Source organism: Microchirus variegatus, assembly GCF_963457635.1.
Source record: "Microchirus variegatus genome assembly, chromosome: 19".
In the NCBI taxonomy this organism is placed as follows: domain Eukaryota; kingdom Metazoa; phylum Chordata; class Actinopteri; order Pleuronectiformes; family Soleidae; genus Microchirus; species Microchirus variegatus.
This window is the reverse complement of record NC_139820.1, coordinates 3,840,020-3,854,709: the sequence shown is the minus strand read 5'-3', so window position 1 is coordinate 3,854,709 and position 14,690 is coordinate 3,840,020. Positions and strand designations below refer to the sequence as shown.

The following is a 14,690-nucleotide window of genomic DNA, read 5'->3' as shown; positions in this document are numbered from 1 at the left end:
ATTTGACTTTTATGTCTCATTTTGGACGACTACTTGACTTTTGTCTCATTTTGGACAGCTACTTGACTTTTATGTCTCATTTTGGACGACATATTTGACTTTTATGTCTCATTTTGGATGTCTTATGACTTTTATGTCTCATTTTGGACGACTACTTGACTTTTGTCTCATTTTGGACGACATACTTGACTTTTATGTCTCATTTTGGACGACATATTTGACTTTGGTCTCATTTTGGACAACATATTTGACTTGATATGTCTAATTTTGAACGTCTTATGACTTTTATGTCTCATTTTGGACGACATACGTGACTTTGGTCTCATTTTGGACAACATATTTGACTTTTATGTCTCATTTTGGATGACATACTTGACTTTTATGTCTCATTTTGGACGACTACTTGACTTTTATGTCTCATTTTGGACGACATACTTGACTTTGGTCTCATTTTGAACGACATACTTGACTTTTATGTCTCATTTTGGACGACATACTTGACTTTTATGTCTCATTTTGGACGTTTTATGACTTTTATGTCTCATTTTGGACGACTACTTGACCTTTGTCTCATTTTGGACGACATACTAAACTATGACTTTTTAGTCACATTGTGGATGTTTTAGTAAAGTCCGCAGCAACCGCTCATAGATGGCGTCCACATGCTTTGTGAATGGAGACTACGTGGTCATTTGTCTTAAAGACAAAGAGGGCCATAGAACTCCCTGGAGTCTCCCAGGATCCTCAAGCTTTCACAGGCAGGATGTAGTGCAGTGGCCCAAAGCACACACTGCCCTGTGCAGTCTGGTCAGCTTCTCCTGAAGGTTCCTCAAGTACAGAGCGCTACAACATCACAGCAGCCAGAGAACCATCACAGCCTCAGAGCAGACCATCGTCCCATCAAAGGCAGCGAGACGAGAGTCTGCCTTCAGATCACCAAAAGGATCCAGAGCCGAGTGAGGCTCCAAACACCAAAAAAAACAAAGTCAACGCTGACCAATAACAAAGATTATTTCCTGCTTCCCGTCGCACTTTCAAATCCAAACAATGTTTGTGCAATAAAACCTCCAATCTCTCCACTCAGGGCACAGCAGCACAACTCTTAATGCTGAGTAATAGCAAGTGCCGACACTAAAAGACCGAGGCAGATAAAGAACAACTCCCATCACTGCAGTGCCTTCTTTCTCTTCATACTTCATTTTAGTATCACTCCATCTCCATTTGTCTCTCTCGTCTGTCCACGCCACTGCAGGCAAACGCGGTGCTCCGACAAAATTAAGATCAGCGTCACTCACTGGAAGTAATGTCATTACTACAGCCCGGCGCTACACGCGGCTGTATATATACACTCTCTAATCACTGTACAAAAACAGCCTTAATTTGGACAGACAGACACTATGCTATGAGCCTGGGTTTACTGTGCATAACACAGTTGCCGTGGGGGGAAGAGGATGGAAATGCATGCATTGCAATGTTTGGGTTACACAGCAACCCCCCAGGACTGGACCCTGGAAAACCACCATTAACCAGAAAGAGGTTCAATACCTTTGCATGGCCTTTGTTTACCAAAAACTAAAGTTGTTCTTCTTCATTTTGCATTGAAACCTTCTGAAACTTGTGGAACTCACGCTCATGCAAGACCCGTGCACGAAGTACATACATGAAGCTTATTTCAGAAAGCTCTGCAGGCTAGCGACTCAAGTAGGATTTTGGCGACAGAAGTTACACACTGGTACCAAAGTATGGGGTTTTTACCTTGACCTTGGAACATCTAGTAGAAGTAGACCTGACGAACACCGCTAGGTGGAGCGAAGGCCATTCGTGGAATCGTAAAAAATCCAATTCCAAATTCCAGTACAGCCAGTGCAGTGAGTAGAGAAAATGGGTGATGTTTTCACACCGAGGGGCGTTTGTAAGGAAGCAAGCAGCTGCATTTTGAACGAGCCGGAGGCGTGAAAATTAAGACTTGCCAAGACCAACGTGAAGTGCATTGCATTCCAACATTGGGAACAGAACTGTCAGGTTTCACCGTCATGGCCCACGTGAGCGTAGAAGCCCCCCCCCCCCCCCCAGGAGGACAATAATGGAATCAACAGTAGGAGGGCGCTTTCAAGGCACTCCAGTCAGTATCCATTCCGTCGCTTAAGCTACCCTTTCATCGTCTGGGGGTAAACCCCAACATGTAGGCCAAGACTTGAGGGGAGTATAAGCAATCCAACACCACCCGTCTCGATCCAGAGATCACCTCCAGCAAAAGAAGAGCGTCCAACCCCTCTGGAGGAGATTGGTTTCGCCGTGCATTGAGGTGAGGCCAACTATATCTCGTCAGAATGCCTACCAACTTCAACTTCCTGGATAATAAAGCATTATTTTCTTGATTTGCGAATGCAGCAGCGATCTAACAAAACCCAGAGAAATGCAAATCTCGCAATATACACACGAGCGAAAATATCCAAGGCTTCCAAGCTGGGGTTTGTTTATCAGAATTACAAATGACAAATAGGCATTCAAGAGTGCCTAAGAGAGAACATTTGGTTTCTGTGCTGGACGCCTGCCTAGTCCACACCAGTCCCCCTCCAGACCACTCTGTCACATTGTTCTATAGAATCTATGCATGAGCAGGGGTTTGCGTTCAGCTCGACAGGGACAAAAAAAACTGAGCAGAGCCATGGTGTGGAATCCACGCTGCTCCTAATCCCTTTTCCTGCGGCCCGCCTACTGTTTGTCTTTGCAGCGCACTATAGTTCCCAGGGGAGCAACATTTTATCACGCAACCCCCCCCCCCTTTCCAACCGCTATACACGCTGCATGAGGTAGATGTAAGACTGGGGATTAATTGGCGGTGTTGCTGGCAGAAACTCGTGCGCTGAGCGTTGAGGTTCGAGGCTGCTTCTTGAAAGGATGATGACGGGCAGGAGGGAGGGCAAAGGAAGACACATTATGAGCTGAGAATGCAGGATCAGAGTGGAAAACGGGGGTCAAATTAAACCTTACTAGAAAGCAGAATGATGGTTGAGGTGTCTTAGTTAAAACCACTTCTTCCCTGACCCTATTTTTGGAGTCCCTGCTCGAAAATGACATGCCCAAACTAAATAAGAGTAAATCTCTACAGTTACAAGCTCTATGTGGATTATCTTGATATCAAAATACAGATAACACTTGTGATTCCACCAGAGGTGTAAGTTTCACTGTAGATGCCACTTTGTCAGAGTAAATGTGTACATGGAACACAGCATAACTGAAGGATTTTTTTTCTTTCGCCTAAAAAAATATTGCATTTTAAAGCAAATATCACCTTTAAAATATGCAGTAGGAGCTTAAAAACACATGGAGGTCATGTAACAACATGTGGACATGAGCTGTGCAAAGTCTGATGCTGCTGAAATGAAGCAGAGTGAAATTACAGAGGTTTTAGTAAAGAGATGTCTATGCGTTCTCACTTTTGGCACCATCTGTGCCATTTGAGATTTCTTAGGTACCAAATTATTAAAGACTCATTTAATTTTATTTATATGTCACTACAGGTCTAAAAAGAACTCTGCAGCATCTGCTGGTTTACCTTGGTCAATTAGGGTGATTTACAGCTCGTTTTAAACCTCTAAACTGGTAGAATCAGACCCCTGTCCCAAAATGCGTGTGAATCACTTCGTTAGCGAGTCAAAAGGACATAAATGCCGCTGTGTCTGACGCTGCCCGAGAAAAGTTAAGAAATCATTCCATAAATTCACACGGCCGACACGTTCAGCAGACTTCCCATCGCTTCCACTATGACGTAGCTGCAGCTCATTTGCACATTTAAACGACGATGAACAAAAGTGTTTACTCAAGCAATTTTACCACTCTTGTTTGCGACTGTATTCAATAGTTGTTCGTCTACGTCGGATTCAGCCGAGACGTTTGCAGAGCCATCAGCGGCATCCCCAGGTGGCGCCGTCCTATTACGATTACTACATGCTATTACGATCTCTTGGGAAGGGGAGGCAAACGTAACTGTTTTGAGTCATCAAATCATGTTAATTACTTTAATTGTACGTGTGCCTGGAGATAACGCAGAGCACGGAATAGCTTTGTTTTGCCATGTTCTATTCATTTCTAGTAAAAGTTAATGCCTTTCAGCTCTTGTACAGTATGTTTTAATTTCTAAAAGCCAGCCAAGGGGCGGCGGGCAAATAAAATAACGACATGTTGGCGACTGCAAGTCATCACTATATAGAGTAGCTTATATAGGTGATGAACGACGACGCTTTCCTTTCCACGGACAGCGTTGACAGCTGCTTTGATGTCTGGGCGCAATAAGAATTAATTATGCTAAATGGACTGTGTTCCCCCCTATATTCTTAATTAATTATCACTCAAAGTGCTTTTCCACTACAGGTCGCATTCTTCAGCGATTCTTCTGCCCTTAGGTTTTCATTTAAATGCAAATTTTGAAAAGCTGGGGAAAGAAAATGCATATATATATATATATATATGTATATATATACATATACACATACATATATATATATATATATACATATACACATACACACATAATATTTATTTTAAAATTAATTATTTGAATTTACTGAAAATGTATGAAAATTAATAGGTTTTACAGAATAAAGTGGTAGATGACATGAAAAGATTACATTTTTATTTTTTATTTCTATTAAATAATGGACTCTGACACAAAAATATGCATGTTATGTCATTAACCCTTATATACAAAGTAAATCAAGTCAATTTTATGAAATTCATTACAGCGGCTAATTGTTTAGCGCCCATTCGTTATCAATAACAGTTTGACCTTGTGCTAATTTTGTGGCGGCGCAATTAAGCCGATTCGTTCCATCGGTAAGTTGATTAGCTGAGCTGAATGACATTATCGCGCTCCTGTCAGATTGTGTCCCAGGTGAAATAGGTGATAATGTTTCATGTTACTTATTTAACATAATAATATCTGGTCATGCGAAACGACAAAGGGTTAGTTTGGCGCTGGGAAAAAGGGGGGAATTGGGATTAGCCTGACCTTTAACTATTCCCATGACGGATCGTAGTTAAACATCTTCTGCTGGCGGCTCTCGCGTGCAGGATTAAACACTGGGAGGAAACACATTTGTTTTGCGTTGAATCTGCCTCTCTCTATGTACTCAACGATGGATTTTTATCGGGTTTGGGTAGAGTTTGCATGTTCTCTCTCCCAGTACTTTGGATTATTGAAGAAATTAACAAAAACTGATCTGGCTGCATTCGAAGATATTGGGTTAGGTGCAAGTTCTGCGTTTAGTTGCTCATTTAAAGGTTAAAAAAATTGCTTACTGTCACACAAACAGTTCATAATTGTTAAATAAGGCTAAAATAAAAGGCTAAGACTGAGAAACGAGCCATTTGGAAGCCGTAAGAGTCCAATCATCTACGGCCAAAAGAACCGAATCTTTGAAAAGACACAGACTGTACTTCGCATCACTAGTTGCTCGGGTTTGGTTAAGTCTTGTGACGACACATGGTTAAAGAAGTACTAGATTATGACAAACAACATTCCGATATATAAAAAAGTGCCTCATTGGGGTATGCAGTATCAGTGCTGTGCATCCATTGCTCCCACTAGTGCTTTTAACATGCAAATATACTGCTTACACGTCGCACTTTCATTTTATTTCTGCAAAACCCCCATGTTGGGAAGAGAGAAAAAACCAGGGATGTTCCTTACCCGGCCATGACGATGAAGAAATCCAGCCGGTTCCACGTGTCCCCGAGGTAACATCGGTGACCGAAGATCCCCAGCGCGACCATCTTTATGACCATCTCCAGAGCGAAGAAGATGTAGATGAACGCGTCGAAGGCCTAAGAGAGAGACGGTGGTGGGGGCGAAATAGTCAGTAATTGAACAGGCAGAGAGATTGCCGATTCCTCATATATCTCTATTACGGCTGGAGTCAGATGTTGGGTTAGATCGAGGAGGAAGTAGAAAAACACCACGTTTGCTATGAATCTGTAGCATTCATGGTCGAACGAATGGACAGTCCAAAATAAAGGACTGATATACCATATTGCTGTCTAAGTTGACCTAGTTCCCTGGTGTCCTAACGAACACGTCTGTGACATGCGTTGGTCAAAATACCTTATGGATGAAGCACAACAGCAGTTCAATCAACAGCCCTGTTTTTGAGCGTCTGTCTCTTTAAATATGCAAATGAGACACAGGAAACTAGTGTCAGCGTCACTGAGGCTAACGGCAGTTAGCATTTGGAAAAGCGACTCTAGCAGGCACATTGCCGTCATATATAAAATGTAAATCCTCTGAGGCTGGAAGTTTGTGTAGAACTCTGTGCTGCACTGTGCACAGAGTTCAAAACTTCCGCTTTTCCCGATACGCTTTACCCTCGCGTCTTTTTTCACACTTTGTCTATTCAAAGGGCCTCCAGAGTCCCAAATATAAGCATTAAAATGATTAAAAAAGTTGATTTTGCATAATGTGTCCCCAACGTCAACGTCGGTGTCATTTTCGATGATATTTCAGAGGCTCGAGACGAGACGAGAGCAAAGGAAGCTAGTGATTTATCTGAAGATCGCAACCCGAGATTTTAATCCAAACAGCCTCGGGTGTTTTTTGGAGGCAAATGAAGGACATGGATCATCATAAAAATAAAAAAAACGGAGACGATTTCATAAGCTCTTCCCTCGCTTCTCAAAAGACTTTGCCTGCCGATCTCTTCACTTCAGATCCTCTGCCTACAACCGAGTTTGCATTTCCCTGACGATCTCATACGTCCACCTCCACCTCAGCACTGGGGGGTGATGTAAAATAATTCGCCTGAGCCGTAATCACGGATAAGCCCCTGCGAATCGACGCTCCCCGCTCTCACTCCCACCTTTAATCAAGCATCTAATTAAAAGGAGTGAGCATTAAAAAAAAAAAAAAAAAAAGCAAATAAATCAAAGAACTCCACCTGCTAATGCATGTTATTGCTGTTGTGAGCAAAAAGCCCAGATTAGCTGACGCTTCTTCTTTTGTGTACACAAAGACGGGGATTAGAGACGAACCCGACATGCTCGGCAATGCCTTTAATTTGATTTTCAGAATGGGGGGGAATAAAAGCACTTCAGGCAACAAACACTATCGGAATCAGAAGCGTCGATGCGGATCTTGCGTTTTTGTCACTGCCAGGGGTAAAAGAAGAAGAAGAAGAAGAAGAAACTTGTATTCAGCAGTTCCTGATTCCTGAAGGTGTGCAGAGAAGCCACACTCGGGTTACTAATGAGGGAGAGCGGTCGTAGTTTGCGACCTTGACCTTGGCCAAACCAAAAAGACGGACGAGGAGCGTTCAGAAGACTCCCACAACTGCCAAGAAAAATACATAATAAATAAAAAATCTTCTCTTTAAAACAGGGGTTCTCAAAGTTTTGATACCTGAGGGCCAATTTGGGAACCCAACATTGAACTGAGGGCCGCCAAAGAAAAAAAATATTTTTTTTTTTAAGAAATTCCATTTGTAAGAACTATGGCGTCCAAAATTTGACAAAATTTGACAACTATACTACGTTGTCCAAAATGTGCCAATTTTTTTGAAAAAAATTGTTTGGTCCAACATTTGACAAAAACGTCATACTATACTATGTCGTTCAAAATTTTACAATGTTTTCCCCCCAAAAAATTGGTCCAAAATTTGACAAAAATTACATAATATATGCTGTCCCAAATTTGTCAATTTTTTTTCAAAAAAAGTTTGGTCCAAAATTTGACAAAAACCTCGTACTATACAATGTCGTTCAAATTTTGTACAATTTTTGGGGAAAAAAGTTTTTGGTCCAAAATTTTACAAAAACGTTGTACAATACTATGTCGTCCCAAATTTGACAATTCTTAAAAAAAAAAAAAAAAAAACGTGGTCCAAAATTTGACAAAAACATCATACTATACTGTGTCACTATGTCATCCAAAATTTGATGACATAGTAAATACAGTTGTAGAGTTTACACTTATTGGTCTGTATCCAGTAATGTCCAATAAACAGTTAACAAGCTTAGTAGGGTATATTTGGCCCCATTTAGAGTCTTTTTATAAAGGTTCCACCTGGAACCCTTTTGGCGGGTTCCATCAAGAACCCTTTTGAAACCCTTTATTCAGGAAAAGGGTTTTTAAGGTAACTCAAGTACAGAAATAAATAATTTAAAGTGGGAAAAACTTACTTTTTTTCTTGTTTGACACTCTAGTTCTCCAGAGATTTATATATATATATATATATATGTTAGCTTTTCAGTCTTTTCATGCTATTTTTTTTCTGTGCATGCTCTCACTATATCTTTAAAAATGCCATATTTTCAGGCAACACTGACAGAGCAAGATTTTGAAAAATGGAAAATAAAGATATATTATATATTACCACAAACTTGAGGATAATGCTTGTGTTGAGGATTCCCCTAAAGCTCCAGTGCCGAATTTCTGATGCTGCCCAAGTTGACCGAGTATAAGTCCAACTATTACTCCAATTACTGCAATTATTGTCCCAGTTTTATTTTAGTTTTCCGTTTTCACTGTGTAAATGTGTAACTGTCGAGCGTTTTGTATTTGCTATACTTCCCGTCTTGGTTGGGACTCCCTTGAAAAAGAGGTTTCTTCATATCAATGGGATTTTCCTGGTAAAATAAAGGGTAACTAATGAACCACAACCTGGGAGCTTCAGCTGATCAGCATTATTTAGCAACCATTGTATCCTTTACCATCAGATTCAGGGACGTTTTTTTATGAATAATGTAGATCCAATGCTGATTTCAACAGAGTCAACAAAGATGAGTTTGACCTACTTCTTTCGGCCCAAATATCAAGAAAGTGGTGTTGAAAAGTTGAAATGTTCATCTCGGTGTGACGTGAATGTGCCCAGAAAACTCTGAATTTGTATTTGTGCACCACAGAGGATGACAACGGGTTGAGTTTGCATGAATATTTCAACGTCTTTTTAAACGTCGTCCCGTGAAATTGTGAGCAAAGCAGCCGTAAAAATCACTTTGATGGAACTCTATTAGCCTATTTGGCCACGATCGGGGCGGAATGAAGGGGCTTAATCCAGCTTTTGTTTGGACGTACTGGGCCACGTCATTAGGACGATTAGGCCATTTCCATTGACTCATCATCAACTGGAATATTCTTGCAGTGGTTTTTTCTAAATCTTAACGGTCGCAGTGTCCCCACTCACAAACAACCATACATCTATTTGTGTCAAGCTTTGCCTGCAAGGGTGATTTTCAACAAGCGGACTCGAAGAAGAAGAAGAAGAAGCTGGGGACTGAACCGCCGACCTTCCAGTTAATAAATGCTCCACTTACCGATCCACAGCTGCTACTCGTACTGTTTCACAACCAAGGCTGTGTGCTACTTTACTGACAAAACAGCTGCTGCTGTTGTTCCTCGCATCGAACACATGAGAATCTGTATCAATGAGACTCGGTCCAAATACTTCCATTCATACAAAACCCTTCAAATTGACAATCATCTCGAACCAAATTTTCCTAAATTCTCTTATGTTACGCTACTTGAAAATCTCCGTCCTTGACCGTTCTCCAAACTTACCCAAACTTTGAAACTCTAAAAAGTACAACTTTATTTACATATCTCTCCTACTGGTAAATTCATGGTAACACAAAGGTTTTACTAGGTAATTGCCAATGGTAAGAAGAAAGTAAATACAATGAAACTATGGCCAAAATATGGGGGATTCACCTGGTAACTATAGAGAATTAACTATGGCCAAAATACCAGGTAAATCGCTATGGCCATAATACTGGGAATTTACCAGGTAACTATACATAATTAACTATGGCCAAAATACCAGGTAAATCCCCAGTACTGGCCAAATACTGGGGATATACCAGGTAAATCACTATGGACAAAATACTGGAAGTTTACCTTTTAACTATAGAGAATTAACTATGGCTAAAATACCAGGTATATCCCTATGGCCAAAATACTGGGGATTTGTCTGGTAACTATACAGAATTAACTATGGCCAAAATACCAGGTAAATCCCCAGTATTGGCCAAATACTGGGGATATACTAGGTAAATCACTGAGGACAAAATACTGGAAATTTACCTTTTAACTATACAGAATTAACTATGGCTAAAATACTAGGTAAATCCCCAGTATTGGCCAAATACTGGGGATATACCAGGTAAATCATTATGGCCAAAATACTGGGAATTTACCTGGCTACTTAACAGAATGAACGATGGCCAAAATACTGGGAATTTACCTCGTAACTATACAGAATTAACTATGGCCAAAATACCAGGTAAATCCCCAGTATTGGCCAAATACTGAGAATTTACCTGGTAACTATACAGAATTAACTATGGCCAAAATACCAGGTAAATCCCTATGGCCAAAATACTGGGGATTTATCTGGTAACTATACACTATTTTGGCCAAAATACTGGCAATTTGCCTGGTATAGTTTCATTGTATTTACTTTCTTGTTACCATCGGTAATTACCTTGTAACACATTTGTGTTACTGTGAAATTACCAGGTAAACATCTGGTAATTAGGGGACTGTAAAAGAAAGGGTTACCGAAGACAGAAGACGTTTCCGTTTGGGCTTGAAAATGCTTTCGACAAGCGCCCAAGATGCAGATACGAAGCATCTTCGCAAGCGTTTCAGTTGCCTCCGATGAAGAGAACAAATTGCATTGCTTTTCTGGGTTTTAAACACTCCATCCACCATCATACACTCACCGACTAAACAACTCCGAGCCGACTTCCCCCGAGGGGTCTTTGTCGGCGCTTAAGCTGTAAATTGTGCTGGGTGGAATCACGGTTATTGAAGAACGGATTTTCTGAGAGGAGTGCTATCGACTGTGGCGCCGCGGCCCGCTAAATCCATGCTGATATTGAATAGGGGGGTGCGGGGGGGGTGGTCTATAGATACTTGGAGGAGAAATTCTATTAGGTCCGACTCGCCAGCCACCCCCCCCCCCCCCAGGGAGAGGAATCAATCCGTTGTGCGTGTTGGCTGTTCTATGATGACCGTCCATGTGAGAACGTGGATTCCGAGGGGCAGTTTCACACCCGAACGACATGAAGACATGCGCTGCGCCCACTCGCGTCACCTTTGACGTACGCCAAAACGCGGGGATTCTCCCGGCGCTCGTCGCGTCCCCCCTTTGCCAGACGACGAGGGAAAGCTGTCGAGAGGGAGCGCCGTGTTGCGCGAGAGAAAAAGTGCAGCTCGCCTTTCGCTCACGCAGAGAACCACATGCTAGCAATGTGAGTCACAGCGATGGGAGCTTACGGGCCACAGCATGGGAGAAAGACGGTTGTGGGAGGCATGTGTGTGTGAATTAGCGGGTTTTTGCTTGTATGAGGGATTTAATGGATGCGCTCCGCGTCGAGGAAGAGCGCGTATGCGAGTTCAAAATGTCAGATCGCGTATAAAATATGCACGACGTGGAGAGCGAGGAGATTTGTTAGAGCTTGTTTGTTTGTGAGCTTTCTCGCACAGAGTGTCTGATGAAATAAACATGATCGCATGGAAACTGGGGGTTTGGGATCTACGACGGTATAGAGCACTATTTTAAAAATAGTCGTCCGACACGCAAAAGCTCTGCGCTGCCAAGCGCATAACAGTTCACTGTAGATATAAGTCAAACTGAAAGACAAGTGGTGGAAGTTTGTTTTCTTGGAATTGCATCGTCAGCGTCAGCGATGATGTTAAAACACCAGGCACGAAAAACTAAATATTGCCATTTGATGTAATCTCAAATGTGATTTGTAAGCACATCCAGATTGTACGTATAGCTTAATTTTTTGGGGCAATCTAGACGGCTAAAAAACATGAGTTTTTCCAGTTTTTCCAAAGCTGATTCAAAACCACATTCAGAGGTCCCTCAGATAGAGATAGTTAAGTTCATTGATCGACACAATGGCAAACAATGGTTTAAAAACCCCGGATAAAAGCAACTTCTAAGCGGAATTGCACTTACTGGGGGATCTATGAACAATAGATTTAAAGGCGCCATATGTAAGAATGTGGCCAAAAACGGTTACTACATTCAAATGACGTAAACTGGCAACCCGTGGTTGCTTGCCAGCTGAGACTCTACCGACTGCGATGATTGGTAGACGGCGGTAGGTGGCACCACATGCCAAAAACATGATTTTTAAAAACATAAACATGATTTGCAGTCTGCAAAATATATTTTTTGATGCAAAAATCATGTTTGACCATGTGGCGCCACCTACCCAACCACGGGTTGCCAGTTTAGGTCAGAAAACGATTTTGAATTTGAATGTAGTAACCGGTTTTTTTTTTTGGCCACATTCTTACATATGGCACCTTTAAACTTATTTATTGCGTTTTCATTCAATTATCACCCCGGAAATGTATAGCTGTGGCTTGTTGTTTTTTGTCGATTCTTAATTTCGTTTGTTGTGTAATATTCAACTTCACCCCTAGGTGCCGCTAAATTCTACACGCTGAACCTTCAATTGTCAACCGAGACTGAATTCTTTATGAAACTAAATCGATTGAAGTTATTGGCGATAAATTGGGTGAAAAAAATGCATTTTACACAGTTCAAACAGTTCAAAGAAGGTGTGTCCTCATATATGTGTGTGTGTGTGTGTGTGTGTGTGCACGTACCGACAGAACTTGGCACTGGTCGGAGGAGCAGTCGATGTTCTCGCAGGGCTGGTACATCCCCAGGGTCACGCAGTTGAGCAGGATCACCATCATACTGACGCGCTCGAACCACGTAACAAACACAGCAGGTTAAGGCAAAATCAGCTCATAGATGACGCAGATAAATAAACCCGAAAACAATCTCTGCTCTAAAGTCACAATCTATTACCATCGACAACTGAACATGATGTCGAGGGATGTATTTTTTTTATCAGGTTACGACTTTACAAAAAAAAAGGGCAATTAAAAGACTGTTTTTTTGTGGGAAATAAAAGCTCAGGCACATCAGAGGAAAGTCGGACTGAATAACATCATGTTTAATGCATTTCTTAACAACAACAACAACCTTCTTCTAAGTTTATGGATAAGTTTATTTCGTTTCCTTATTAGAGGGTCGCCATTTTTTTGCTAATTAGCCCACTCATTCGTGAATGTGAAGCCCAGAAATACTGCTCGAAAAACAACAAAACATAGCAACAACAAAGCATAATATATGTAGGCACAGACCTTTTTATAACTTAACTGTTATTGGACAATGTGTGGCAAATTCTAACAAAACTGCAACGAAAAGGAAAAGGTGAACCCTGGAGGGTCCAATTCAGTAAAACTTTGACTTTAAAAGGCCGTAATGTGAGGAGCAAGTATAATGTGTGGTATTTAAGGTGTATTTTTAATGAATAAGTCCAAAAACGACACTCACAAATAGACCCAGGATGAATCTGGGACTATAGACGGACAAATTAGCGCTAATCGACGCTAGGTCGCTAGCATCTTCGGGCAGTCGGAAGAAAATGATCCTTTCCCATCTGTGGCAGTTCTAAGTTCAGTTTTTTTTTTTTTGTTATCCAACCTGTGGACGCTTTGCAAATGTTCAAACCTGAGAGGTTAGCAGAGCTAGCTAAATGTGTCAGCCACAAAAAATAGAGACAAAAACAATGCAGCAGACCCAGGTGGAATCTGGAATTATAGACGGACAAATTAGCTCGCTAATCGACGCTAGGTCGCTAGCATTTTCGGCAGTCAAAAGTAAAGCTTTGACTTTGTAAAGGCTAGCCGTTGCTTAAATGTTGCCCCGTAAAGTGCTTGAAGCCTTGAGAGGGTGTAATGAGTGAGCAGCAAGACACTCAGAAATCTGAGACTATAGAGGGACAAATTACCGCTAATGACGCTAGGTCGCTAGCACCTTTGGGCAGTCAGAAGAACATTATCCTTTCCCACCTGTGGCAGTTCTATACGTTGACATTAGCTGGTCTCTAATCAGTCTTGAGGGCAGTGTGGACACATGGGTCCTCAAAGTGTGGGTTTTTTGCTAACATTCAAACCTGAGAGGTTAGCAGAGCTAGCTAAATATGTTAGCCAGAAAAAATAGAGACAGAAATGATGCAGCAGACCCAGGAGGAATCTGGAATTATATGCGGACAAATAAGCGATAATTGACGCTAGGTCGCTAGCATCTTCGGGCAGTCAGAAGAACATTATCCTTTCCCACCTGTGGCAGTTCTATACATTGACATTAGCTGGTCTTTAATCAGTCCTGAGGACAGTGTGGTCCTCAAAGGTGTGGGTTTTTGTGATCCAACCTGTGGACATTCACACCTGAGAGGTTAGCAGAGCTAGCTAAATGCGTTAGCCACAAAAAATAGAGACAGAAACAAAGCAGCAGACCCAGGTGGAATCTGGAATTATAGACAGACAAATTAGCGCTAATCGACGCTAGGTCGCTAGCATCTTTGGACAGTCGGAAGAACATTATCCGTTCCCACTTGTAGCAGTTCTATACTTGACATTAGCTGGTCTCCAATCAGTCGTCAGGACAGTGTGGACACATTGGTCTGGGTTTTCGTGATCCAACCTGTGCACATTCAAACCTTGGAGGTTAGCGGAGCTAGCTTAAAAAAGAGACAGAAACAATGCAGCAGAGTCTGACACAGGGATTCCATAGGTATGTATGTGTATGTGTGTGTTCTGGGAGTGATTATATAGCGCTCGGCTAACAAGTGTGTGAAGGAGGGATGTGCTGTAAGAGCCCAGG

The 14,690-nt window shown here is 41.7% G+C and overlaps 1 protein-coding gene across 1 annotated transcript in view; it reads right to left on the bottom strand.

Annotated features, from left to right (window-relative positions):
• cacna1ib (calcium voltage-gated channel subunit alpha1 Ib) overlaps positions 1 to 14,690 on the bottom strand; it is a gene marked incomplete at its 3' end in the record, with an annotated part of 154,744 nt that overhangs the window by 113,676 nt on the left and 26,378 nt on the right. The window contains exons 2-3 of the mRNA XM_083905613.1: positions 12,620 to 12,731; positions 5,693 to 5,826 (exon numbers count right to left, since the gene is read on the bottom strand). Of these exons, the coding sequence (XP_083761739.1) occupies positions 5,693 to 5,826; positions 12,620 to 12,731 (246 nt within the window). The remainder of the gene's footprint in view (positions 1 to 5,692; positions 5,827 to 12,619; positions 12,732 to 14,690) is intronic.